The 26,575-nt window shown below is 39.2% G+C and overlaps 1 protein-coding gene across 2 annotated transcripts in view; it reads left to right on the top strand.

The window, feature by feature from the left end:
* Positions 1 to 4,394: 4,394 nt before the first annotated feature.
* Positions 4,395 to 26,575, top strand: part of cicb (capicua transcriptional repressor b) — a 42,817-nt gene continuing 20,636 nt past the window's right edge. The window contains exons 1-2 of one of the 2 annotated variants that reach the window (XM_079837635.1): positions 4,395 to 4,615; positions 11,396 to 15,230. In XM_079837635.1, coding sequence (XP_079693761.1) covers positions 11,492 to 15,230 — 3,739 coding nt within the window. In that variant the 5' untranslated portion in view covers positions 4,395 to 4,615; positions 11,396 to 11,491. Of the gene's footprint in view, positions 4,616 to 11,395; positions 15,231 to 23,958; positions 26,487 to 26,575 lie in introns of those variants that run through there. The other variant, XM_079837636.1, reaches the window with a different exon arrangement.

Genomic DNA, 26,575 nt, shown 5'->3' with positions numbered 1-26,575 from the left:
ACTGATGCGCGTGTGTGTGTGTGTGTGTGTGTGTGTGTGTGTGTGTCTGTGTGTGTTTGACAGAGGCTGTACGTCTCTGTGCATGTATGTTAAACCACACCCAAGGCTGTAATTCTTCTGAATTCTTGCATAATGAACCTCATAAACCTGTGTGCACTAAAGCCATGGGGAATTTGAGCACAGGACTTGAAACATCAGTGGGGTGGCCAGTCGGACACTAGCAATGATATAATGCTTTTCCAGTGACAGGAAGTATTTGTATCATGTCTGAAGTGTCTCTGATACCTAAAATGATACATTAGACAAAATTGAACTGGCAACGTTGTCACCTCCTCAAATTTTTGAACTCTTTCTAGCTGCCTTACTCCCCCTTCAGCCAGGTTTGATTATGTTGAAGATCTCCTCCTGCTTTCTTATTCGACAAGTCAAGTCTTTAAGTAGGGTGCACTTATTTTACGCCCGGCATACCTCATAATGTGAGAGGTGGAGCTGAATTTGAGAAAGGGTGAGCAGTATTGACCGTGCGGTCTGTAAACTTTAGTTTGGGCACAAAGTGAGTGCATTGTTTTTCTTTAGGAGGGATGATATTTGTTTTCTCTTAGGCTGCTCTCATTGGTTATCCCAGGATGTCAATATTTCTTTTCTTTCTTTTTTTTCACCTGAACTGCTCCTGTTTATTTGCTCTCTGATGTCAATGTTGCTGTTCATCCTAATTATTATTATTATTATTATTATTATTATTAGTTATCATTATTTTGTTGACATTTTTCCTCATGTTGTAGTCATGATAACATTGTATACAATACTGTAAGAGATCCTTTTAAGAATGTTTCCCAACCCCTGCCTTCCCACGAGCAACCCAACAGTGTGTTTAGTGTAACATTTTAAATTTTTTGTAAATTAACGTACAACTGTAACTTTAATATGGGCGGTTATTGTGGAGAGATATAGGATGGAGGAAGGGCATTCAGGGGAGGATCGGGCTTATGAATTGTACTCAAGTCATGTCATGTAATTGTTATTTTGTAGTGTTACTGATTTCTTGCTCTTGTAAATTTTTTTCATCGGGGGATTGTATGATTTTAAAAGATATATTGCGTATTGTTTTATTGTGTAAAAGTCTCTATCTCTCTCACTTTCTTTCTTGAAATTTATTTCTGTGGTTCCATAATTCATAATAACAGGTTTTAATACCATGATGTAACATTTTAATTCCTCATTTTATTCATTTTTGTGTTCTTTTTTCAGAATTGTAATTAAAATGTAATCAGGGTCAATTAAACTGGTTAAAAGCCATCTGGTTTCTGCAAATTTTCTTCACAACACAGATTAGTCCATTCTAGCTATACAAGTAAAATCTTTTTTACTTTTTTTGTAAGTCTCTTTCTTGTCTTTAGTGTATGTTTCTGTACCTCAGGTACTGTACTTCAGATGCTTGCAATACAAACATGACAAAAGTACTATTTTAAATAAGTATATAAATGAAAAGTAAATGCATAGAATTCCATGCAAAGCAATGTGCATTTGAAAAGTGTTCTATAAAGTCATATTGTGTATTCGGCCTGTTGACATGATATAATGCTGTCTTCACGTGCTATCGGAATTATCGTAAATACTAGTTTCCTAGTTTAAAAAATTGGACATGAACGCCCTCTCAAGTCAAAATTTGAATGCGTTGAGCTCGTAATCACGACTTCAAAAGTGGAAAGTAGGAGATTTCCGATAGCACGTAAAAGCAGCATAACATAGACTCCTTAAGACTGACCTCTGCTGTCTGAAGAGCAGAAGTACAAGCGTTTTCAACCACATAAAATCATCACCATTGATTTTCAGAGACCTCCCTCAAAGCATTTTGCTAATGGTATATATTCTAAACATTAACGACCATGTAATTGAAACAATTACTATTATTATTATTTAAAATTTTAGGGATATAAGAAGATGACAATACTTTGAAGCCCATCTGTTGACAAAAGCAAGAGAAACACGTTCTATTGTGATTGTATTAAGGGCACATATGTGACCCTGGACCACAAAACCAGTCATAAGGGTCCATTTTTTTTATTGAGATTTATACATCATATGAAATATGATAAATAAATAAGCTTTCGTATTTGGCCAAGATACAGCTATTTAAAAATCTGGAATCTGAGGGTGCACCTGAGAATCTGAGAAAATCACCTTTAAAGTTGTCCAAATGAAGTCCTCAGCAATGCATATTACAACTAATAATACTTTTTTGATATATTTACAGTAGGAAATTTACAAAATATGTTCATGGAACATGATCTTTACTTAATTTCCTAATGATTTTTGGCATCAAAGAAAAATTGATAATTTTGACCCATACAATGTGTTGTTGGCCATTGCCACAAATATACCTGTGCGACTCATGACTGGTTTCGTGGTCCAAGGTCAAATATGTGTCACTTCTTGTCTACTAAAGAGCTGTGGACATTTCTTCTATCAGTTTTTCACTCTCGTTATTCCTATTTTATAATTGTAAGTGTCTGTGAAAAAGGTTCAAACTGACCATTTTAAGTGAATTTTAAACTTGACATTGTCTGCTGACCTACGAGTAACTTTTTGTATCCACTACTGATTTAACATGCAGTACGTTCCTCAGTCATTTCAATAGACCCGTTGTGTGTTTCAAATGAAAGTGTAATCATATTTCTGCTCCTGGTTCATCTCATCATCCCTGTCATGTTTTGTTTTGTCACATTCTCTGCCTGTCCTCGCCCTTTTTATTTCTTTTATCACCTCAGTTGTTGTCTGCATTTCAGCGAGCTAGACAAGTGAATGCGGCTCCCTGTGGCACAGTGGGAGTGTGGGGTGGAGGGATAGATGTATGACAGCTGATTGACAGCATTGCAGAGGCAAAATAAAGGGGTCATCATCATGGTGGGGATCAGGTCAAAGGGCAGCTCTCTGGGGAGAAGAAGTGCTAATAAAGGAGTATGGCACTTTAAGATACTGGAGTGCTGCAAAACGTGCTTTTATTTTAAATGATCCATTTCCTTTTTATCTGTGAAAATAGAAAGAAAAATGTGCAGTAGTTTTATTTGATTTGATTCCCTATACTACACCACCACACAGTGGCGCGTGCACGTTTGTTGATAGTTTTGTGCATGTCAACGTAAAACCGACAGAGGTCGCTGTACATTGCTTTAACGTTTCAGGATATGGCGCTTGAGAGTACTTGGTTCTGTCTACAACAGCGATTATGTAACTTATTTGCTTCTCGAAGGAAATTCACAACGAACTTTCATTCTGTAGACGTGAACACGCTTCAATGCGTCGGAATACGACGTTCTATATTTAACTAAACGTTTGGGGGGGAAAAAAGATTAAAAACGGTATTTGTATTTCAACGATTTTTTTTAAGTATAGGCCTACTACTTATTTTTCTACGTGTTTTAAAAAGGTGTCTTATGTCGCTTTCATCAGTCACTATGTTGTCCTACTACGCATCAAGCGTGGGGTTAGGCGAGTACGTCAGGCCACGCCCCTACCATCCAGCTGGTGGCAACATGCTTGATGACTTCATCGCTGAGTTTGATCATTGGCTCGTCGTCGCGGCCCTTCTGGCCAATCGAACAGCAGCACGATGACGTCACCTCCAAAATCCTGCAAGGGTTGTATGGAAGGGGCGTGGCACAAACGCACATACGTTAGAGACAGAGCAGTACGGCGCAACGATTGGCTCTCGCACACGAGGTGAGGGGCTGTTGCTGAGAGAAAAGAGAGGCAGAGTGGAAAAAAAGCGAGAGCAAGAGCGTCAACAGTGTCCATCCCGTATTCATAGTAGTGTGAAAGTGAAATGGTTAGTCAGAGACCCGCTCAAGGGGAACGTTATTGAGATTAACCGAATCAGCTCATTGGTTTTGACTTTCAATTTCATCCTCAGAACTTGATAGACGACTAAATTTGTTTCATTTAGCAAACAGTATTACAATGAAACAATACGAGTTGAATAACTTCGAAACATCTCTTGCAGTTCAGTGGAAGTATAAAACTAATGATTTTAGGGTGATGTGTTGCGCTGTCGCAAAAACATATTCTTCGTGTCTGGTAAACACGCACCTTTATTTAGGGAGCGAAGACTCGTATCGCGTTATTGGCCAGCGCTTCTCGAACACCTCCCTCTTGCCCGCCCACACCCTGTTCCTATGGTTCCCAGCGCTCTCATTGGATACTGTAACTTTTGGAGCGAGCGCCGGCTTGCTATCTAGCCTCATTGCGATTGGCCCAAAGCGCCTGCCAATCAAATGGAATAAGCCACTGAGCAACGCCTCTGAGTTTGTGCTGTCACATCCATAGGCTACTGTATCTGTCAGTGCGCGCTGATTGGCCAGGCTGGCCAGCTGTTAGTGGTTCATTCACCATTTTGTGACTGTAGTGGAAAAGGGATTCATATAGTTTTTAATCCCTGTCTGAGTTGCTGTTGGGAGGGGGGCGAAGATGTTTTACGGAGGACCGATATAAAGTAAAATTCCAGACAGACAGAAGACATGGCTGGATGCTGCACGCCACTTCAGACGAAAGGAGAGAGCCCATCTGCAATTTGCACCGTAAATTCATCGGCTACCTCCTGAGTATTTCTGCTGCTTTGGTAAGTAGTTATTACTCAAAGGAACCCACCGCTAATATGAGTGGCAACCCGTGTTTTAGAAAGGACTGTTGTGTGCAAAGACAAATGGAGAACAAACCAGCTCACTAAAATATCAAGGAAGGACCTAGAGCAAGAAGAAGGGAGGGGGTGGGGATGCAGAGTTAAACTTCGTCAAATGTTTTAAACACCGCGTTCAAACCAAGCTTTTGGGTGATTCAAAAACTCATCCCTTTCCCAATTGTTTTGACTGAATGGCATGAGTTTGAGCAACTTGAGCTGAGCAGACTGGCACTCATGCACTGCGTTACGCACTGGCAGGATTACGCTCGAGGAAGGATTGCACTACCTACAGTACTAGCGAGTAACAACGTCACGGCGTCAATGTAAAAACAAACAAATTAATAGTTCACTCCGTTTCCGACACTATTACTCGGACTTACTACGCGCTGCCATCGGCTCACTACTAGGACGGCTCGTAAAGGTGGATAATTTGCAACTTTTGCTGCACGGTACGTCCTTATTAACATGAACAACCTTTGCGTAGTGTGCACGTAAGTACGAGTGTGTTTGAACACATTTGAAATCTTTCTTTTACTCTCTTACAAGGCCCTGCGTGTCTAATTTAGCTGTTGCGAGTCCTTGGCATAGTACTACTCCCGTGCCGTGACATTGCGAACCGCTGCGAGTACTAGTACTACCACCGGCGGCTTTCGTGCGCACTCGGACGGTATACGCTTTTTATTGTTGTGCATTATTTCAGCGTCTCCCCTCACAGCCCTTACATTTCGGAATACCTCCCTATAGAATAATAAAACAGGCTTTAATCCGAACAACAATTTTGTAATCAATTAATATTGGAATAAATATTTTAAAAGTACCATTCAGCCCTCACGGGCCTCCTTGAATAGAGTCGTGTTGACACAAGTGGGTTCATGTTACTCTGAGATTTTGTCATCTTAAGAGATGCACGTAAACACAATGCACTCTGCTGTTAAAGAGAGTGTCCATAATGATGGCTCAGTTTGCCTGCATGCATGAACACCATCCGTCAATTCATTTTTCATCAGGTCATGTGTGCCACTTTGTATGCTTTTGGTAATGGTAGGTTTGTGCCACTGAGACATTGGCCACTTTTGGTCATGGTGGATAAATGAGTGATATGCTTCCATGTCTGACTGATGGTGGTGGAGTGTTGTTTTGGGCAGCCTTGCTTCTACGTCACTCACTACATGTACTGCTTCAGCATCCATATACCGTACATGTTTTTAGCTACTGATTTGAAATTGTTTGAAGAACTCTTTTGCAGGGTATTTTTTTGGGATGCTCGACTGCTGATTTTTCAAAAAGCGTGGCGTGTGCCCCTGATGCCCCTGTGCATGTCGTCTCTTGAGTTTCTCCATGTTTTTACTGTTTCATGTGGGTGACTGTAACACCCCCTTGGTGACCCACTTGAAAGTCCAAATAAAGCAGGTAATACAGTTGGAAATGGACAGGCTTTTTTTGGAGGAAGGAAGTCATAGCACCCATGCATGCCCCTGAGCTGCACGGCACTGCACTGCTGCAGCCCTGCACCCTCCTGTATGCCCCAGAATGCACATTTGCAGAACAATCTGTGAATGAGCACAAAATGAGTGTTGATACGCTATGTGTTTTTGTGGAGTGGGAAGATCGTCGACTTGAAGATTGCACATATTGTGGTGTATGTCACTGTCGTGGGTGTTTTCTTGTTGTTTTTATTTGGTAATCTGCATTTTTATGTTTATTTTGCTTGGTAACACTGCGGTGGAGGGATGCACTGTAAGACTTACTCTTCAATTAAATCCGAGTAGTGTGACAGGCTGGCATACTGGCATCACCACTGCGTGTGAGTCTGTGTCCCCCTTTTTCTGTTACCCTGTCGCACATCAGTTCGAATATATAGACAGGTGCTTCATTGACCCCTGAGGGCAAAGAGTGTATAGATGATGCACGGTTGTATTTTCTTGTTTTTTTTTTACACAAACAGTTGGCTCTATTGACAACTGGTGCACCGTGAGGAGTGTGTATGTGTGATCTTGCGTGTTTGTGCATGGCATTGGTGTGTGACGCACAGTATATCTAGGCTTAGATTTTTTTTTTTATTAATAATGGTGCAATATCAGTATTAAAGCTCAATATTAAATTCATAATATCACATTTTAATCTGGGTGAATTGAAATATGTTCTGGCTCAGTTGATTCACCTTAATAAATGTATAGCTTCTCTGAATAATGACTGAGAAGGGAAAACAAATGGCTTCGTAGAGTCTTATAAAGGAGAAATATTTTTTGTTAATTCTGAAATTTATCATTTGACCTTTTAGGATCAAGGTAGTTCAGTGACAGCTGAATGTATCTTATCAATTTAAGTCAAGCGTATCCGTGTTTCAATTGTTTTGAAGTGGATTAAGGTTGTAATGAATACAGTTCTTGTTGGCCTGAGGATGAGGATTGCAGGTTTTACAATGTTCACATAACAGTATAACACAGCAACGTTTCAGCTGAAAACACTCCGCTCGGAGTGTGTGCTTGGATTGGACGTCTGTCATATGGCTGACGTCCGAGTTTTTCTTGCTTTAGTTAGACCTTTAATACAGGTATCATGCTAATATCCAAAATGCTGAGACCTCGTTTGACCAGCTGTACTAGTCACATACATAAGAGTCAGAGCTGTCACAGTCACGGGCAGTGGACCTAGGAGTAGTGTGTGTGTGTGTGTGCGTGCCGTTTTGCATGACTATTGTTGCACAAATTAAATATCTGAATGTTTTATCTCATTTGTAGTATAAATCTTTTCAAAATATGCTAACCTGTCTAGTTATAATTATAAAACATATAGATGGATATCACATATTTCTGTAGTTTTATGTTAGAATCTTTTTTTACATTTGATTACTGTATTATTAAGAGTAGGTCCTATGATATCATTTTAAAATCCTTTTTAGATACTTCATAATTACGACTTCACTAGTCTGTATTTTCCCCATTTACTTAGAAATGAGCACATCTGAATAATTTTATCTTGACATTTTTATATATTTAGAAGTTTTGGCATGCCTTTATTTACATTTCTTTGAAAGGAACGTTATATTATTGCTCCAGTGTTTTAAAAATTGAATGATGTGAAGCTATTAAATTGATATAAATCTACATTTAACTCGTGGAGAAGTACTGCAGCAGTCGTACTACTTCTAGTATCGCTCTCAACTTGGCAAGTTGTCAAGCATGCACATTCTATAATACAGATTTGAAAAGCAGCAGATTTTAAAAAGCAAATTTCTTCTATGTGAAATATCAACAAAGGAAGCTATAAAGGCCTGAGATGATAGTGATTAAATGATCAAATGTAATTTCCTGCTAATTATCTGTGGTTCAAATTCAAAAGACGTAAATCTCTGGCTAAATAGTGATTTTGTGGATTGTTCAAGGTCACATGTTTCCCAGATTGTAGGTTGTGCAGTTTGACATCATCCATGGGGTTTTGAGTTTCCTGAGCAGGAATTTCTAGAAGCTGCAGGGTTTTTCTGAATTTATGCAATCAGAGCTACACTTTTTAACAACACACTTATGCTTTACAGCTGAGAAGAATATATATGACCATGTGATATTTCAGATTGCTGTGATACATTTCTGATCATGGGCATGGCATAATTTTCAGAATTCTGTCAGCCATAAATAAGAAGTTGAAAGATGATTTGCGGTATTAAATTATATGCAAACGTAAGGGGTCATGTTGGCTCTACATCAGTTAGGCAACAACTTCCCTTATCGTATATTAATAGACCAAGGACAAGTGAGACATGTTCCGAGTTTATTGTGTAAAAGATGATCATACACTTACACTATACAATAGCTTTATTGCTTGGGAGACCCAGTTATGCTTTCATATTTATTAACATGAATGTTGTGCATCCCCATAGTTGTTTTAATGCTTGTTTTATTATTTTTTATATATCATTTATTTTAAATGATATTTGGGTGACTCTCACTGAATATAAACTTCTAAAACAATATTGTGATGCACAACCAACTGTTTCAAAGGTTAACTCCATTTTTATATTATATAATTTGAATATTGTCCTTGAAATATGTAATAAAGAAGTTTTTTTGAGGTGAAATTGGGGTATGTTGCCAGTGAGCAACTTCCTTTTTAAAGATTGATCATGTAGTATACGAGTTTATTACCATATAAGCTTAATTACTTTATTTTAAATTGACAGTTTCTTAGCGTGTTTGTTTAATTTAAGCTGTTTTAGTTTCTGAATCAGGTCCGGCCCTTGGGTATTTTTTTGCCATTATTTGCTTACCATTATTTCTTTATGACGTCCCAAAAAAGACACTGGCTACTCATGAACACTCACACATTCCTTATTGTTTTAACATTGCCAAGACCTTCTGACTCATCAGTGAGAATACAAGGAGAAACATGATATAAAATTACACTGAGAGAAAAAAAGCTGATAATAGTGGAATTTACTCTGAATCTGGCTTAATTGTTTGACAGTTGGTACCACACAAACTCGTACATTGTGTTCTGATGTGTGCATTTAAGTAATTCAAAACTATGCATTATTTAAATAAATAAAAAATCCCAGAATAATATGCTGTCACAGTCACACTCTGAACTAACCATTTAAACTTTCTCTCAAATTCACCATCTGAATGTTCAAAGATTGTTTATACTGTGATCCTGATTTTCGGGTTAAGCCTAATACATTTTTTTTCTGTATAATATTCCATGTAGTAACGAGGAAGGAAATCTCTCTCCATTGCAAATAAACAGTATAAGGTCACTAGGAACAGTGGGTGGGGTGTCTCTTGGAATGACTCAAAGAATTCCCCAATTCTCCTTTTAAAGCCATCTCTCACAGGAAAATCCTGTGCGTGTTTTGTTTGTGTGGGAGTGTCGTTTTGCACATTTTTTGTGAGTGGGTGGGAGTGTGCAATAGTAGAGAGAGTGAGAATCTGAGTGAAGAGGAGTGTGATTTCACACACGTGTTTGTGTGTACGAATGCATAAGGACTGGTTGGTAAAGGAGCGAATGTTTGTGTTTTTTTTTTCTCTTGCTGAATTCTGAGCCTGATTTTCCCCAGGTTTGTGTATTGTAGCGTGACAGCAGATGCTAAATATGTCTGTTTTGTGTGTGTAGTATGTGATGTGGGTATGAGAGAAGAAGCGCGCACACACACACACACTGGGGCGCCCACAGTATCCCAATACGCAGAAGGATGCTAAGGATCCCCCTCACTGCATGTGCACGCTGATTGTTGCTTTTGGTGTATCTTCACATTATAGGACATACAATATTCACATCCCTTACAAAGCATTCTCGACAAATTATTTATAATTATCGTTATTTAGACTGCAAGCATACAGGACAGGTCTACTGACGTCATATTGATAATTTTTTTAATTTAAAGACACTCAGGAGCAGAAATATATGCTGTATTTGTTTTCGGCAGCCAACATGAATAAGAGTAACCTCTGTCGTGCCTAATGCAGCAGAATCCAGAGCTTAAACTGCCATCATATGCCATAAAATCCGGTTATCTTGATTTTGGAAGTTGGGCTAAAAAATCCGACATTTTAATGGTGGATTAATTTTCAAGGGGTTTTTTTTTTTTTTGAGGGTCCCATGTTCTTTTAAATGTGACTGGTTGTAATTAAAAAAATGATTTTGCACACTTTGATGAATTTTTAATGCTACCATATTTAATAAATGGGTGAGACAAATATGGACAAAAAAATTATATTCTGTAGAATGTGTTTTGTATATTTGTGAAACATTTATTTTCAAATGATAAACATTTATAGTTTTTACTATATTTATTTAAAATGCCAACAGTGTTTTGTTTTTGACAAGCATTTTAGATTTTTTTTTATGCATGTCAGCTAATAAATTTTTCCTATTGATGTGGTCGTGGATATAGTTTTCTTTTGGGCCCTTGTGACTTTGTCCCTGAGAATGGCAACAGTGGATTAATATTTTTAAACGTCTAAATTATACATTTGTTATTATTAAATGTACATTTGATTAAATTCTATATAATATGAAACCATAACCTTGAATCGTAAAAAAGCTTTAACACTGACCTCCACCTACAAACTGTTTACCCATATAATGTGAAAATTTACAGCACCGTTTCAGAACAGAATAGTAAAATAGGCAAAATATCTAGAAAGACTTAATATCTTTTCTGCACACCATGGAGGTCATATGTCAATCACAATGCATCAAGACTAAATTTGCCATAAAATGTTATTCACAATGGCACTGATTGAAATGTGACTTTAACCAATTTTGACTTTCAGCGTGTCCTTCAATCATTGTTTAATTTGTTTAAAAAAATCAAAGCATTTTTAACTTTACATGAATACGCTTTGATCATCTAACCTCAGTACTTGGTGTACTGGAGAGAGTGTGTCCTTTGCTGAAGGTTTCCTTATAATGTGTTTTTTTTATATATATTTTTTTTTTATAACTTATTTGTTGCATAAAGCTTGCTTGTGTTATTATTTAGCACCCTCTCAGTCTTCTGTTTTGCGGTAGCTTTTAAACCTGTATAAATAATTTTAATCTTATCTAAATATCTGCCTAAATATAGACATTAGATGGATGACTTGATGTCTTTTACATTTTTGTGTACACAGCACTACCTTTACTGTTTGGTCACATTCATACACTCGGAGCAGTATCTTCCCAATCACTATGTATTGATAAAAAGGAAATGTCTCCCTTTGACTCTTTTCCTTCTTGTTACAGGTTGTTGTGAGGAGAAACCTCGAAAGAGCCAATTAAACGGAAGAAGAGAAAAAATACAAAAGGGGGAAAAATAAATAGTTGCCAGACCAAAAAAAGATGAGGCCACCAAAGAAACAGAGAGGACGTTCTCCTTTATCAACAAGAGCAAAAGGAGGCAGAAAACGAGGGGGAAAGCTTGAAGGACATTCACAAACAACACCGCCTGCACCTTCACTCCAGAAATGCACTCCATCCAAAGAAGATAGCTCTCAGGACAAGCATATCAACAGTAGCAACATCTCAAACAGTGAGGGGTTAAATAAGCAAATAAGAGAAAGGACAATGGAAACATCAAAATCCGAAGAGAATGCAGTAATTACGAATAAAGCAAAAAGCCCCAGGAACATTAACACTAACAATTTAACAGATAATGCAGACTCAATCAAGATAGCCAGCAACGCACATGAAAATGTACACAGTAATAGCACAGACATCTGTAACGCAAACACACAAAACTATACTAGCACAAACAGTAAAGGTAGCGACCAACATGCAAACAGCACTCCTAGCAACACACAAAACACAAATAATACAGCCAATAGTTTAAATAAAAGCAACTCTTTCAGTGCCAACCACACTTCTACCACACCCTCCAGTCGAAAAACAGCCACTTTTAAAGCCAGGGTGCCCAAGAAGAAATACATGTATGAACATCAAGCTTCCAGTACCTCTCCCATCAGTTTGATCCCTGCAGCCCAATTCACTCTTCATAGCAATCATCTAAGTTCTCCACACAACTCCATTTCTCAGAGCACTACTCCCGTGGTCAGAGATGATTTGGTTAAAGCAGATTCTGACAACCGTGAGAATAGGAGGAGAGAAATTGGCAAAATAGTAAGCACAGAAGCTCCAAAAGGAGATAGAAATAAGGGTGATATGTTGAAAAGTGAGGTGCCTTCTGAAGGACAAAAGGTGATCCAAGCGGTGGAAGTAGATGGATATGGGGAGCAAGCCCCAAATTCTGTGCGCTCCTCATCCACAGACACAGCCAGTGAACATTCTGTGGATCTCGAAGTACCTGAGTCCTCTTGTGTGCAGCTAAATTCAGGTAACCATGTAAGGGTGTCGAGAAAATTCAACCTGTCCAACAATTCAACCCTGTCTGTCCTCCTGTCCCCCAATCACACACAAACTGAGCAGAGAGGGTCTGCAACAATAGCAGAAGCACTAGCTAAAGGACTGAAAAACCAAAGGGTGCTAGCACGTAGACAACCAAGAACAAATTTAAAGGAAGAAGAGAAGCTGATCAAGGAATGTGTATTTATTTGTGGTGTGGTGCGTGGGTCCAGTAGAGAGCAGCTGAATGTAGAGTTGCAGATTAATGGGGATGGGACACTGCTCTCATATCCATTTCATACTTTAGTAAGTCGTCCACACCAACCCATTGACCTCATTTTAGACGCCCCGCCCCCAGGAAATGAACTTGTGGAGGTTGGGACGCGTGTTTGTGTGCCTTATGGAGGAAATAACGGTAGGGAGTGCTACAGAGAAGGTGTGGTTGCTCAGGTAGACTCTCATTCAGCTTGCCCCTACATGGTACTTTTGCAGGAGGAGAAGGAGAGGTGTAACAATGAGGAGACGCGACAGACATCAAGTGCACAGACTGTATGTGTTGCCCGCCAACACTTGCGCCTCCTTGTTCCGCCATGGGATGGGGTTATGAGAGAGAAAGAACGAGAAGAGAGAGAGCACAGAGAGGAGATAGAAGTGGAGAGGGAACTATGTCAGTTAAGTGAGGGAATGGAGTTGGTAACTGCAGGTACTCCCAGGGAGAACTGCAGATTCCCATCCCCACACACAGGGGTTCATCACTATGGAAGCACACATCTGTCATCTTCACCTGCAGTTGTGATGGTAGCAAGCAATATGTTTACTTTATCAGCTAGAACGGAGGATGAGGGAACTGGGAATAGGGAAAGAGTTCGAGAAAGAGAACACGAGCGAAAGCAATTGCAGACTCCAGAGGTGGACATGGAGGTTTTGCGGCTTAACATGGCACCACTTCGAGATGGTGGAGGACACTTAGTCTCAGGGGGACCAAAAGCTTGTGCGCCTAATCAGCACAGACAAATTTTTTCCAAACCTCCTGGGTATCCAAGTCCAATTACAGTGGTGCGAGGCATCTCCGGGACATCTTTAGGAAGTCCACAGCCAACCCCTTCACCTGCAATTTTAGGGTCTGATGGAGGAATCTCTCACCCTATGCCACCCTCTGTGCCTCCTTCCCCCAGCTCCAGGGGTTCTCTGACACCTCTGGAAAAGACTCCTACTCCTTCACAGACCTCTACCCCAATTCCAGGGAGTTCTGCCTCTTCTTCTGCTTCTTCCTCAAGATCAAGGACACCTTTGTCAGCTGCCCAACAGAAATACAAGAAAGGCGATGTGGTTTGTACACCTAATGGAATTCGTAAGAAGTTCAATGGAAAGCAGTGGCGGCGCCTGTGCTCACGAGAAGGCTGCATGAAAGAGTCCCAACGTCGTGGCTACTGTTCTCGTCACCTCTCCATGCGTACCAAAGAAATGGAAGGAGCAGTGGGAGAGAGAGGGAGTGGAGGAGGTGGAGAGAGTAGCTCAGGGACCGTGACCCCTTCAGATCTGCGGGGTCGAGCTAGCAGTGAATTTGATTGGGATGAGACTTCTCGCGACAGTAGTGAGACAAGCAGCCGAGGTACTGACTCTCGTCCACGTCTTGGCTTGCCATCACTGGTTCCTCAAGATTACTCTCGTTTTGACTTTGATGAATGTGAGGCTGCAACTATGCTGGTATCCCTAGGCTCAAGGTCTGTAACACCCTCATTCTCACCAATTTCAAATCAGTCCCCATTCTCACCTACACCTTCCCCATCCGCTTCACCACTTTTTGGCTTTCACCCTGCAAATTTCAGTCCTATTACTGCCTCTCCAGTCTTGCCACCTCGCCGCCACAAACACGCAAGTGGTACCAACAGTGGTGTCCCAAAACATGGAACAGGAGGCACAGAGAGGGAGAAAGACAGACATTTGTCTGGGATTGTGCCATCCTTCCACACCAGTCTAACCTTCACTGTACCTATGAGCCCAGGCAAACGCAGGACGGATGCCCCACCTCCCCCAACTCCATTGATGCAGGAATATGCCAAACCCGATCAGGAACCAAGCTGTCGTGACCCTTCCCTTGTAACAAATCTCTGCATTATCTCTCCACAGACCACTACTGTCACACACCCCCAAAGACTGCTTTCAACCACTGCCTCTTCCCCACCAGCTTCTCCCCTAGGCTTAGAATCAGGTTCACAGTGTACAGTCTCCCAGCAGCCTTTGAGAGACTCTCCAGTAATAGTGAGAAATCCTGAGGTTCCTTTAATAAAGTTTACAGAACTCCCACTGGCTAGAGTTGCAGCGGTGGACAGGACCAGTTCCACAGAAAACAGCCAAATTGGTGTACATCCAGAGACAGGACTACAGGTTCCCGTTCCAATTAACGCTGCTTCCACTAATGGATCTGTCTTACTGCAGAATCCCACCTCAACTCTTGTACTAGTGTCTACTACCTCTTCCATTCCAAACCCAACCCCTGCAGGTCTACCTACGCAATCCAGCGCCACTTTAGCCTGCATATCAGTGCCTAGCCCTGTCCAGGGGCCTGGTCTCATTGGTGCGGGTGATGGAGGGGGACAAGATAAGAGTGCCCCAGTGACGCTGCAGCAGCCTGTCCCTTGTCACCCTGCTCCCACTGCCCTGCTGCCGCTCATACTTCCCACAGAGACCTTGCATCCTGTGCCATGCAAAGACATCATTATGGGGCGACCTGGAACTGGTAAGAGAATTCTATATTTACATTTAATGCTAACACCAAAGTTTAAGTTGTTATTCCCTGGGCAGATGTTGGTTTACTTCAATTATATAATAACACATGAGAAAATGCCATGTCAAAACGATTAAATGAAAATGTAAAATCAAAACAATTTAGAGAATAAAGATACACCGTTATTTAACAACTTTTGTCTATGCACACAAAATGTCACAACAAATTGAATGTCATTTTTCAAAATGTGTTTTAAAGACTTAATTAATGTAGAAGTTATTAGTTTAATTTTATCAATGGCAAAGGGTTAACATTGCTCTTCTTGAACTCATGTAACTTTTCAGTAGCAAAACTGTTTTATTGATTTAAGCATTTTGTTGAAGTAAAATACTAATAAATATAGTTTTTTTTTGGTCACACTCACACAGTTACCACACTGTTGGTGTGTCTGGTCTGATTGGTTTTGATATTGTGGTGTTTAATTCATCTTCAATAACTGTAGTAAGTTATAGAGTTCACTCAAAAATGTAAATTGCTAACCCTCATGTTGTTTTAAACTGGTATGACTTTCCTTTTTCTGTAGAACATAAAAAAATATATATATATTTGTCCATAAAATGGAGGTCAATGGTAACCGAAATTGTTCGCTTGCCAACATTCTGTTTCCGCAGATGAAAGAAAGTCATACAGATTTAGAATGATAAAAGGGTGTGTAAAAGATGAAATAATTTTCATTTTTGGGTGCTCTCTTTAAGTTATAGAAGATACTGCAGTTATTGGAGATTAATTAACACCTCAAAATCAATACCAACCAGACCTTTTAACTAATCAGAACCAAACATTCACCAATGCCATGGAATAAGATCAATGTAATACTGTGTGTGACAAAAAACATTACTATATTGTAAAACATTCATTCTCATCAAATTCCGTATAAAACATGGCTCTCTAGAATATTGAGGATACAAGAATACTTGGATTCTGAGTAGTTACTCATCTCATTCTGCAAAACGTTTTGTATGTATTAACAATATGTTAAACTGTATAATTGATTGTTGTCCTATAGGCGACTGGTAGTTTCAAGCTTCTTGTTTCACTCCACAAACTATTCCTTTTACATAAAAATTATTTAGCTCTGTCAGTTTTTTCTCACTCAGTAATGACTGGCTAACTGTACATTATTCCTTACATAATATACCTGTATATGTTTAATTTGTGTTGTAATATGGATGTTTCTTTGGTTCTTGGTTAAAGCACCTAGGTTCGACAAAATAATATTCAAGAATGTTTTTTTTTGTCAGCAGAGATAGATTGGAAATTAGTTGAGACCCCTGTCATTACAAAACAGTATATTTCTGAAAAATAAGGATATTTTTAAACAGGATATTTATGCTTATCTGCCCTAACTGGTTTCCTCATCTTTTTCTTTGTGATATTTTTATTTGAAAGCACTGAACATTATAATTGTATTTAACATTTATTTTGTTTTATTAAAAATGTTTATATATTAAAACATTTTTTTTTTAAAGAAAATGCTTAAAATATGCTTGCATAAATGTTTTGTATTGTTACAAAGAGGATCCTGCTTCAGTTTTTAAAAATGTTCATATAACTTATTATTATTATTATTATTATTATTATTATTAGTAGTAGTACCGTAGTAGTTTTTTTTTACATTTCCCTGTATTTTTCACCAGAGACGTTTAGTTTCTGCTGATGAAAAGCAGTCCCACAGCATTGACTTTCTATCACCATTCCTCATATGGTATCTTTTTAATTGTTAATTGTTTAGTTGTTAGATTTTTGCACCACATATATTCCTTTGAAATCTGGTTTAAAGACTCTATCTTGGTCAAAATCTTTTCATACAGAGCTGCTGGCCTGGGTATTTTATTATTATTTATTTATGTTTTGTTTTTTTATTTAAAAAAAATTACATTTAGGCCAGTCCTGTGCTGGAACCCTGATGTGGTTGACCCATTCTCAGGTACAGAATTAGTGTACCTATAGTTCACAAGTAATTTAATGTAACTTTCATGTAATATCCTGATAATTTAACTAACAGTCCCCATTTGGAAATTCAGACACATTACTCTTTCCCTAAATTATGCAATTGTTTTACTAGCTATTTGAAATGCTCTTTAGTCTTTATTTTCACAGCTGTATTTCAGATTCTAAAATTGCATAATGATAAAAAAGAAAGAAAGACGTTATTTTACCTCTTTTTCCATGACTTCTCAAGTTTCAGAGAAGAAGAAAAAAAAATATATATATATACATAAGAGAACTATATTTCTCCATATTTAAGTGAATTTAAGTGAAGTTTGAAAATATTTCAGGACTCTTTATTCCTAGATTAATATATATATTGCCTCTTAAAATTGAGCTCAGCGTCTGTTTTTTTCAGGAATGAATGCTTTGGCATTAAAAGTAGGTATAGTGGTATTCTGCTGGGTCTTAAATTTTGCAGTGGTTGTAATCATCAGCTGCTGTAATGGTGGGTTCGTTTAGACGTTGCACTGGTTGTGACATTTGCAGTCCTGTCTTTAGCACAATATTCAAAACATGGTCATTACATGTTACATGGGAAAAAGAGAAAGTGAAGTAAAGTGATAAAAAAGACTAACCTGAAGTGTTTATGAATTATCTACGTGTTCAGTTGTCTATGTGCCTGCTAAGAAATGAGAATGTCAGTTATACAGACATAACAGTGTGTCAATTATAGGTGGAAGTTGTTTGTATGTATCTTGTATGCTAGTGGGTTAAAATATATAATGTGTGGTGTTTAAGCTGTGATCACGGTGTGATGGAGGGAAATGGAGTGTGTGTTGTGAAATGACAAGAGGGCCTTTGTAAAGATTTAGGCCTGATCTTGTAGGCCTGCCTTGACACGCAGGCTCGTAAGAAGGACGTTAACACAGAGAGACAACACACACAGCATAGTCTGTATAACAAGACTGCAGACCTGCTGAAAAGAAAATTAATCCCTAAATTCATAGTATCTTCCCTTTATCTTTTTAATGGAATTAACCTACAAAGGATTATAAGCATTACAGGGGACCAATACCCTGAAATGTAATCATTAAAATGTAAATTATAAATATTGTTCTGAAAATAGCAATTATTAATATATTTTTAATGTCATGCTAAATTTTTACAGAATATACTGAACTGTATGCTTTTCTTTAGCTGCTCAGCTGATTGTGGTACATATAAATTACATTTTGCAACGGTGCCAATGTTTATGATATTTGGCAATCTTTTCAAATTCATACATTTAAAAAAGACATTTGTATTATTCAGTTTGTTTGACTGAGGAGTCAGCATTTATTTTTTTCTTGAAGATAATTTTTTTTTGTTTGTTTGTTTTGACTTTTGTTATCTGCTGTGTGTGTGTGTGTGTGTGTGTGTGTGTGTGTGGTAAACCCTAAGTTATGGGGACAAATATAGTATAGTAATACCAGACATTTTTATGTAAAAATGCAGAAAGTTTTCTGTGAGGGTTATTCTTAATGGTTACAATATACAGTTTGTTCATTATAAAAGTTATTATTTCTATGGAACGTTTCCATACAACAGTGTGTGTGTGTGTGTGTGTGCATGCGCGCGCGTGTGTGCGTGTGCGCGTTTATATGATTTATGAGGAAACACATTTGTATAATGACATGGGTATTACACTGGGATTACAGGTAAACATTTATGAGGACATTTCCTGAGTCATCATAATTAAAATATCTTAAAACATACTAAACAATGTTTTATTAAAAATGTAAAGTTGCGTAAAGTTTTCTTTTTTGTAGGGTTAGGGTATAGAATATACAGTTTGTACAGTAAAACCTTAATGCCTATGGAATGTCCTCATAAGTGTGTGTGTGTGTGTGTGTGTGTGTGTGTGTGTGTGTGTGTGTGTGTGTGTGTGTGTGTGTGTGTGTGTGTGTGTGTGTGTGTGTGTGTGTGTGTGTGTGTGTGTGTGTGTGTGTGTGTGTGTGTGTGTGTGTGTGTGTGTGTGTGTGTGTGTGTGTGTGTGTGTGTGTGTGTGTGTGTGTGTGTGTGTGTGTGTGTGTGTGTGTGTGTGTGTGTGTGTGTGTGTGTGTGTGTGTGTGTGTGTGTGTGTGTGTGTGTGTGTGTGTGTGTGTGTGAGATCTTATTTCAGATGTGTTTACGTAGCAAGTGAATGTGCATGTTTAGGATGAAAGACAAGATGCGTCCATATTTATGCTTCATCCTAATTTTGTTATTTTCCCCAAAAGTGCAAAGCTCTTTTTAGTTTATTTATTTCACAACTGAAAATAAACATTTTCAAATTATTTTAGAAAAAATACTCTAATACATTTTACCAACCCATCACTGCATCATGAGTGAACAGATCTTTGTGTGTGTGTTTTTTTTTTTACCAGTTATGGATTATATTCTACATTATCTTGAAAGACATACAAATAAATTTTGACAAGTAGTTTAGAGTTTTATGCTAGTAATGCAATAATCATGGCCCAAGAAAAAAAATGACAGTGCCGACCTAATAATAATAACAGGGCATATGTTTGAATACAGTGATTCTGAGTATAATGTAGAATGTAATTTACAAAAATAAATACAACAGATTTGGGAGAGAAGAAATACCATTCCCATCTACAGGTTTGAATATACAAAAAATATTACTTGCATATAAAGATAAAATATCTTTATATCAATGTATTTGAATCACTGAACACAATAATTGCAAGTTTGTTCTCATCTGTCATTTACTATGGCAAAAAGCCCAAACATTAACATTAACAGTATCATTTAATCGACACTCTCTGCAAACACAGATGTACTTCTCACCAGAGCCGTCACAAATACTAACAATATGCATGTCTTTACCATCACTGGAAAACTGTACTATAACACAGATTCTGAGAGCAGTTACTGTAAACATCAGATTTATGTTGCACATTTCAAACTTCAACTCATCACTTTAATTAAATGTATTCTAGACTGTGTTTTTATTTTGAGCTATAGTATAATTTGATCCGTATTTGATACAGCATTTCCGATAGGTCTCTGCATCAATAGCACGTACAACAGGATCTCTCCCATTTACGTGCAGAGTTTTGAGTTGCCATCTGTCGTATAGTCTAACTCTGCAATGTTTATCACTAATATGGTAGAACAGTGTCTCCCTTTTCATCATTGCTGTTCTCGTTCTCTTTCTCTTTATTCTTTTCACCCACTTATTTGTGTCAGCCTTTTCTACTCTTTTCCCTCACCTATTTCTCACTCTCTATCTTTCTTTCTCTCTCTCTGGTGCAGTGCAGAAGTCTCGCTGTTCTTTCTCTGATCATAGAGTTTTCCCGGGAATGCCAGCCATTCCCTCTTTGTAGAAGGTTTCTCCATGACAACACAAACATGCATACATTCATATCAATTATATAATTACACATATAGTCAGCATGTTATACAGTATATTTTCATTACTTTATTTTGTGCCATTTTCCCTCACATTCTAGATTTTAATGTGCATGTTAGTATTCACGGAAATTTTGATTTCTATGATTTCTATGTTATATCTCAAGGGAGATCACAGGATCTAAAAATGTATTCTCGTAAGACTCTTGCACATACATTCACATAAAAGCCCCCGTCTCTGGCTGTAATCTCTCCTTCACTCAAGTGTGTGTCTGCCAGAGCTGTGATTGCCTTCGTTTTTTTTTTCATAGAACGGTGCTGCCCCCATGTGAGAAGAGTGTGCTATTACAGGCACTCGAGAAACGTACCTGCATACAGTTTCATAACTCCCTTTTTTTTTTTTTTTTTTTTTATCTGTGGTGCATTTCATGGACCTACACCAGATTCTATCAGACATTCCTAGCTGTGGTAAAAAATATTATGTGTAAGTGAATCAACAGATATAAATGCAGAAATCCAACATGATGGATTTTTGGTTAGCCACCATTTTCATTTATTTTCCCCTCCATTTGTCCTTTGGAAAATAGCTGGAATGCTGGTACTGGCAGATGGCAGCAGTGATATAAATATCTTACAAAAGGGCAGTGTGTGTGTGTGCATGTGTGTAGATGCCATGGTCAGTGGTCACCAAAGTGGCATGAGTAACAGTACCCATAAAGCTGTTGCCATGGAAACAGGGCTTTTTGAGATTGTCTTTTAATCACATAAAAACAATGATTGGATAAGAGGAAAGGAAAGGTTTTTGGAGCACTGGGTTTACACTATTAACCCTTAATCAGCTTCACCCATCTCTGTGATAACTGTCGCTCATAACTGAATAACTGCTGATTATTGATATTTTACTGGCATTTCATGTCTTTAGATACGTCCTTTTTATTAAAAGTTAGAAGTAGAGTCAGTGATGTTATATTTTGCTGCGAGTCATTATCGCTGGAGTCAGCAAGGAAAGAGTTAAGAACTTGTTTACTATAATCATAGTCTGAGCTGGAAGGTTTTGGCCTCACCTCATTGGCTGTTGCCAGGAGCTCAGTACAAGCTGAGTGGCTGAGAATGAGTAGCCCCTCCCATTGCTCTGACATTGGGTTATATAGAGGGGACATGTCTCTTGATAACCCTTTCTCACTTGATTATGAAGTGCAAGGATTTCAGTACATTAGTTGAGACTGTGTAAATATGTGTGTCCACATCATCACGTTTTCTAACATCCTTCCTTATTTCTTAGTCAATTTGCAGATTTTTTTTGTCTCTCCTTTCCTGCCGTTCGATTACCATCTTCCCACATACAGCGAGCGAGGCCCTGTTTTCACAACTTTCACAACTCCCTCCTCCCCTCCTTCTCCATAGAATGACTCTTGTTCTATTTTTACTCGCCTGACTTGCACAGTTTCCCCTTCCCACCCATTTTCCCTCTCTTTTCTCAAACATTCCAGCACCACTGTTTTTTTTTCTCTCATCCACTTTTGAGTGTCTTTCAGTTTCATACTGGTGTATGTAATGTGTAGGATAATCTTCAGGCATAAATATAGAGTGGAGTGTATTACTCAGATGGTAATATTATGTGATTAATATTATTTGGCCACTGTGTTTGTGTGGAAAATGTTACTACGCTTATGTCTCATGCTCATGTCTTGCGCTCGCTCTCACACACAAATGTTCCCCATTGTAGCGTGACTGTTTGTGAGGGGACTGGCTGACACTGGGCACAAGGCCAATAGCCCTCTGCCCCATACAAACAAACCAGTCACTGAACTCCACACACACACACACACACACACACACATAGACCTACACAGGCCCGCTGACACTTACAGGCACTGTGAGCATGCCCCTGTCATGCTGCCTGAGAGCTGTATACAGACACTGATAATAGTGTTTTTTACAGTCACCTTTGTCTGTGACATAACCACTATCAGTCAATTCACTGGTCAATGTCCTGATGGCAGTAACCATGGTCACAGAGTTTATTCTCTGACCTATATTACTGCGCACAACCAAAACAAAGTTTGCTGTGCTTTTAGTAAGTTTTAGTAAGTTGGGGAAAACACAATGGTATGCGAAGAATACTTCTCTCTTGTTTACTTAACATTTGTGACGTATGTACAGCTGTATGGTCTCCAAGAAAAGCTCTAACCAGTGACAAATCTTATTTGTGTCCTGCTTTCTTTTAACCCAACACACTAGGCAATAAAGGCCAAAACCATCTTGCCCTCACTTTTCACTACTCAGAAGCATAATAGCAGGCAGGTGTTTAATTCACATGATATAAGCACGGCTGCAAGAAATTACAGCTGTCAATCGGCACAATTGTGCACAAGTCTGATGTTTGCTATTATACAACAGTTCTATACCACACGATAAGTTAATATCAAACGTCATGAACACAAACCAGCAGAGCGATACAAACTAGTTACATTCCAGTGCTGCTATATTAAATATCACTCTTGGTAATCAGCTCAGTCAATCAGATTTGATGACCGTAGCTAACTTGTATATTGTGAACTTAAGTGTAGAAAATGTGTGAAATGCATTGCTATACAGGTTGAGTTTATTGTGTGAGTAATGATATCAGTTTGCATTTGTTGGTAATGCTTGTGACAGATTCACATTGACTGCAGATGATGTGGCTTTAGTGTGAGAGGAAGTTGACATGTTCAGTTTCCTCAAGTCATTTTTTGCATAAGTTTCTCAAACATTATTGTATGTATGTTTTTTAGCAACAAAAAAAAAGTTATTTCAACACCAAATTTAAGTTAAATGTATTTTGTTACTTAGGTTTTCATTTGTTTTATTTACTTTAATGTGGATGAACAGAATTTAAATTTGCCTGTTTTAAAAGTACTAGTAAATAGATGTAATATTTACGTGTTTATGGCGCCCTCTTTTTTTAAATCACCACAAAAACAGTATTACATCTTAACTACTGTTATGAAGAGGTTAGTAAGAATTTGTTGTCACATGCCTTTGAGTCTTATTTATCTGTCCTAAAATAACGCATTCGTTGTAACCCATAATAAACACAAATCCCTGAATGCTTCTTTTACCGCGGCAGCGTCAACGTGGGACCAAATATCACGAGAACCCACGTAAAGTCATGCCCCAGATTCTCTCGCGTGTTAAATATTCATTAGCTCGTTTGTCAGCCGCGGCCAGTGAGACGGCGAAAGGCAAAGCTGGATTTGCATATGACTGACATTCCACCGCACGCTCCCACCAATCAGCGTATCGGATTGTCTTACGATAGGTTGCGTCGTAGACCAATCTAAGAAAGCATTCGAAGAGTAAAAGGCGGGTCACACGGGCTGGGCGAGGTTGACACGCTGATAGAGCGAAAGAGGGCAGCCTACTATACAACAGGAGGAAGAGGGAGGGAAAGAGAAAGAAAGAACGGGTTTGCGAAATGAAAGAGGAGAGCGAAATCGAGGGAAGAGTCGTGGCCAACGGAATGATGTTATGAGACAACGACTTCTTTACTACGAACACCTACGGAGGAGCGCGCGCGTAAACCGCCGCGGGTCGCCTCGGATCGGAAAGTGACCCTGCTGCAGGAGAACCGCGCTGGACTTTAGGGGCTGTTATTGCAATTAAGACCCGTCATTTCATCACAACAGCGTTGCGCCGGATCACCTCTTCTCTGTTTTGTATCTCCCCGCTGTTGTCCGTGGCGGGTTAGGGCACGGCGGAGTTTGACCGTGTCGCGCACTGGTCATCTGTTAGTGGGTTTCTTTCTAGTTCCACGAGTGTGTCAGAGCCGAAGGCGAGGAGTTTACTGCACGATTAGCCTTTTGGATGAGACTTATTGGGGCCGGGGTGTATGCGAGGGAGGGGGTGTCGGAGCAGGCATTTAAAAAGAGAAGTCGCTACAACAAGAATTCAGTTTGAGAGAAACGTGCTTCGTATTTAAGCCCTGATTCAGATTGAACTAGATCAAGTGATAAAGGAGAGAAAGACAAAACGATGCGTTCTGCGTTAAGGAATAGAGGATCAGCGTGCGGTTGTACAATCTAACTTACAGGGGTTTCGTTTTCTTTGACAATGTGAGATGCTGCTGTTATTCTGGATATAGTCAAAAGTGGAATTGTGTGGCAAACTAGTATTTATAGCAAAGTGTAGAGCATTTCAGTGGAGCGAAGACTAGCTCAAAATTAGGGGAAAAGGAAGAGTTTCTGTTCATCACGAACAGTAATAACAACGAACAGCTACAGTGCTACTACAGTGTAACTAATGATTGTTGGTCTGGCTCACTGCACAGGTGTTGTTTGCCTATTTCTCTGTCTTCTTACCCGAGACCCCTGGCTTTGGTAGTTTCTCACTGCTGGACACGGTCGTTTCTTCCTTTTTTTAAAACCTGGGTGTTTTCGTGTAGTGCTACAGTTTGGCGCCGTGACATGAGGACAGGTTCTGTGGTAGCGGCCGGCGGTGCGGATGCGAGACCAGGGGCGTTCCCGAGGGGACGGACCCATCTGGAACTGAACTGCTGAAACCAGGTCCGGATCTCCCAAATGCAGCCCCTAAACCAAAGTGGCAGTACAGAATGAGTCCGGTTGCTTGTATGCTATGCAGGATGTAATTATGCGTTTATCAATCAGATAATAGTCGGGCAACCAGGCTTTGTGCGCCAAACTGATGAATTTGGATCCGACGTGAAACAGGATGTGGATCTGATAAAGTGCACTGACAGCCCGGGAGAATAATAGTGACCACGTGAAAAAGACAGATGTGTATTACATATGGCCTTTTATTGTTAAGCATTTGATACGTATCACATCCCTGCCTGATGGTTATCATCTTTCGTTAATTTTTTTAAATAGAAAATCGCTTCCGTTTTGTGTCGCAACCCAAAGAATAAATTGCACTCGTACTGCGGGTGTAGTAGCACCATGGCCATGCTAACCTGCTAAATTGGCAGATTTGGGCTTCCCATTTTCGCGACGACTTACTGAGATAACCGTGTTCACGTTTTTAGGCATTGCTTACTTAATGCCTGTATTAGTCTTTTATTTTTATACATTTCAATATTTTTTTTGTTGCCAAATTATTAATCGTGATCTTGTACATGTAAATCCCCCTGGGCTGAGGTGAGCTCAGGTCGCGGACTGTTGCACTACTCGAGCCCGAGGATGACCGAGAGGCCTACTTAACTCCTTCGCCACCGCAGCTATCCTTCAATGTAAACAAGCTCGGACGAGGAGGGGGCAAACGGGACCAAAAATAAACTACATCATCCTAATAAAACCAAACTCGTTTCCGCGTTTCGAACCTCAGCAGTCAATATAATAGTGACCGTGTACACGAAAGTGTTTTAACGCCAAGATCATCATTTGTTATAATCTGCGCGTGCCTGGAGGTGGAACGTCGCTTTACTCTCTTCTGTGCCGCGATACCTGATAGCACGCTGTCATCATTTTTACTCGAATGTGATGTGGTGTCTGAGCCAATAAATCAGAGAATACAGAAGGACGTGATCATGAACTAAAGATTAGTGTGAATACACGACGGCATGTCATAATAACAAGAACATTTGGTACCAACATGAAACTCGAGTAACGTTAGACGGATGCTGGCAGCATCGATTATGGCCGTTTATTTTCATCGTTGGACTCAACATCACCTGTCTGGGAAAAGCGCCATGTGGATACTTCATTTTTAATCGCAAGGACTTGTTTTTACCTTATACCAGATGCACGTTTGAAACAGTACTTCTATTTAATATTACATGTTTGTGAAGTTTTTCCTGTTAAAAAAAAGCATTTCAAGCCTCTTATTCAACCATGTTTTCATCGGAAAGCCCGCAGTATCTTCGCCAAGGACTCAGCATGTTTGGTCAGTCGTTATTACTCAACGTGTCTGAATTTGTTTTCACCTATAGAAGAAAAAATTAACTGTTTTGCAGCCGAAATAAAGTATTTGTA

This window comes from Gobio gobio (assembly GCF_949357685.1).
Source record: "Gobio gobio genome assembly, chromosome: 15".
NCBI classification, from domain to species: Eukaryota; Metazoa; Chordata; class Actinopteri; order Cypriniformes; family Gobionidae; genus Gobio; species Gobio gobio.
This window is presented reverse-complemented; position numbering and strand designations above follow the sequence as displayed.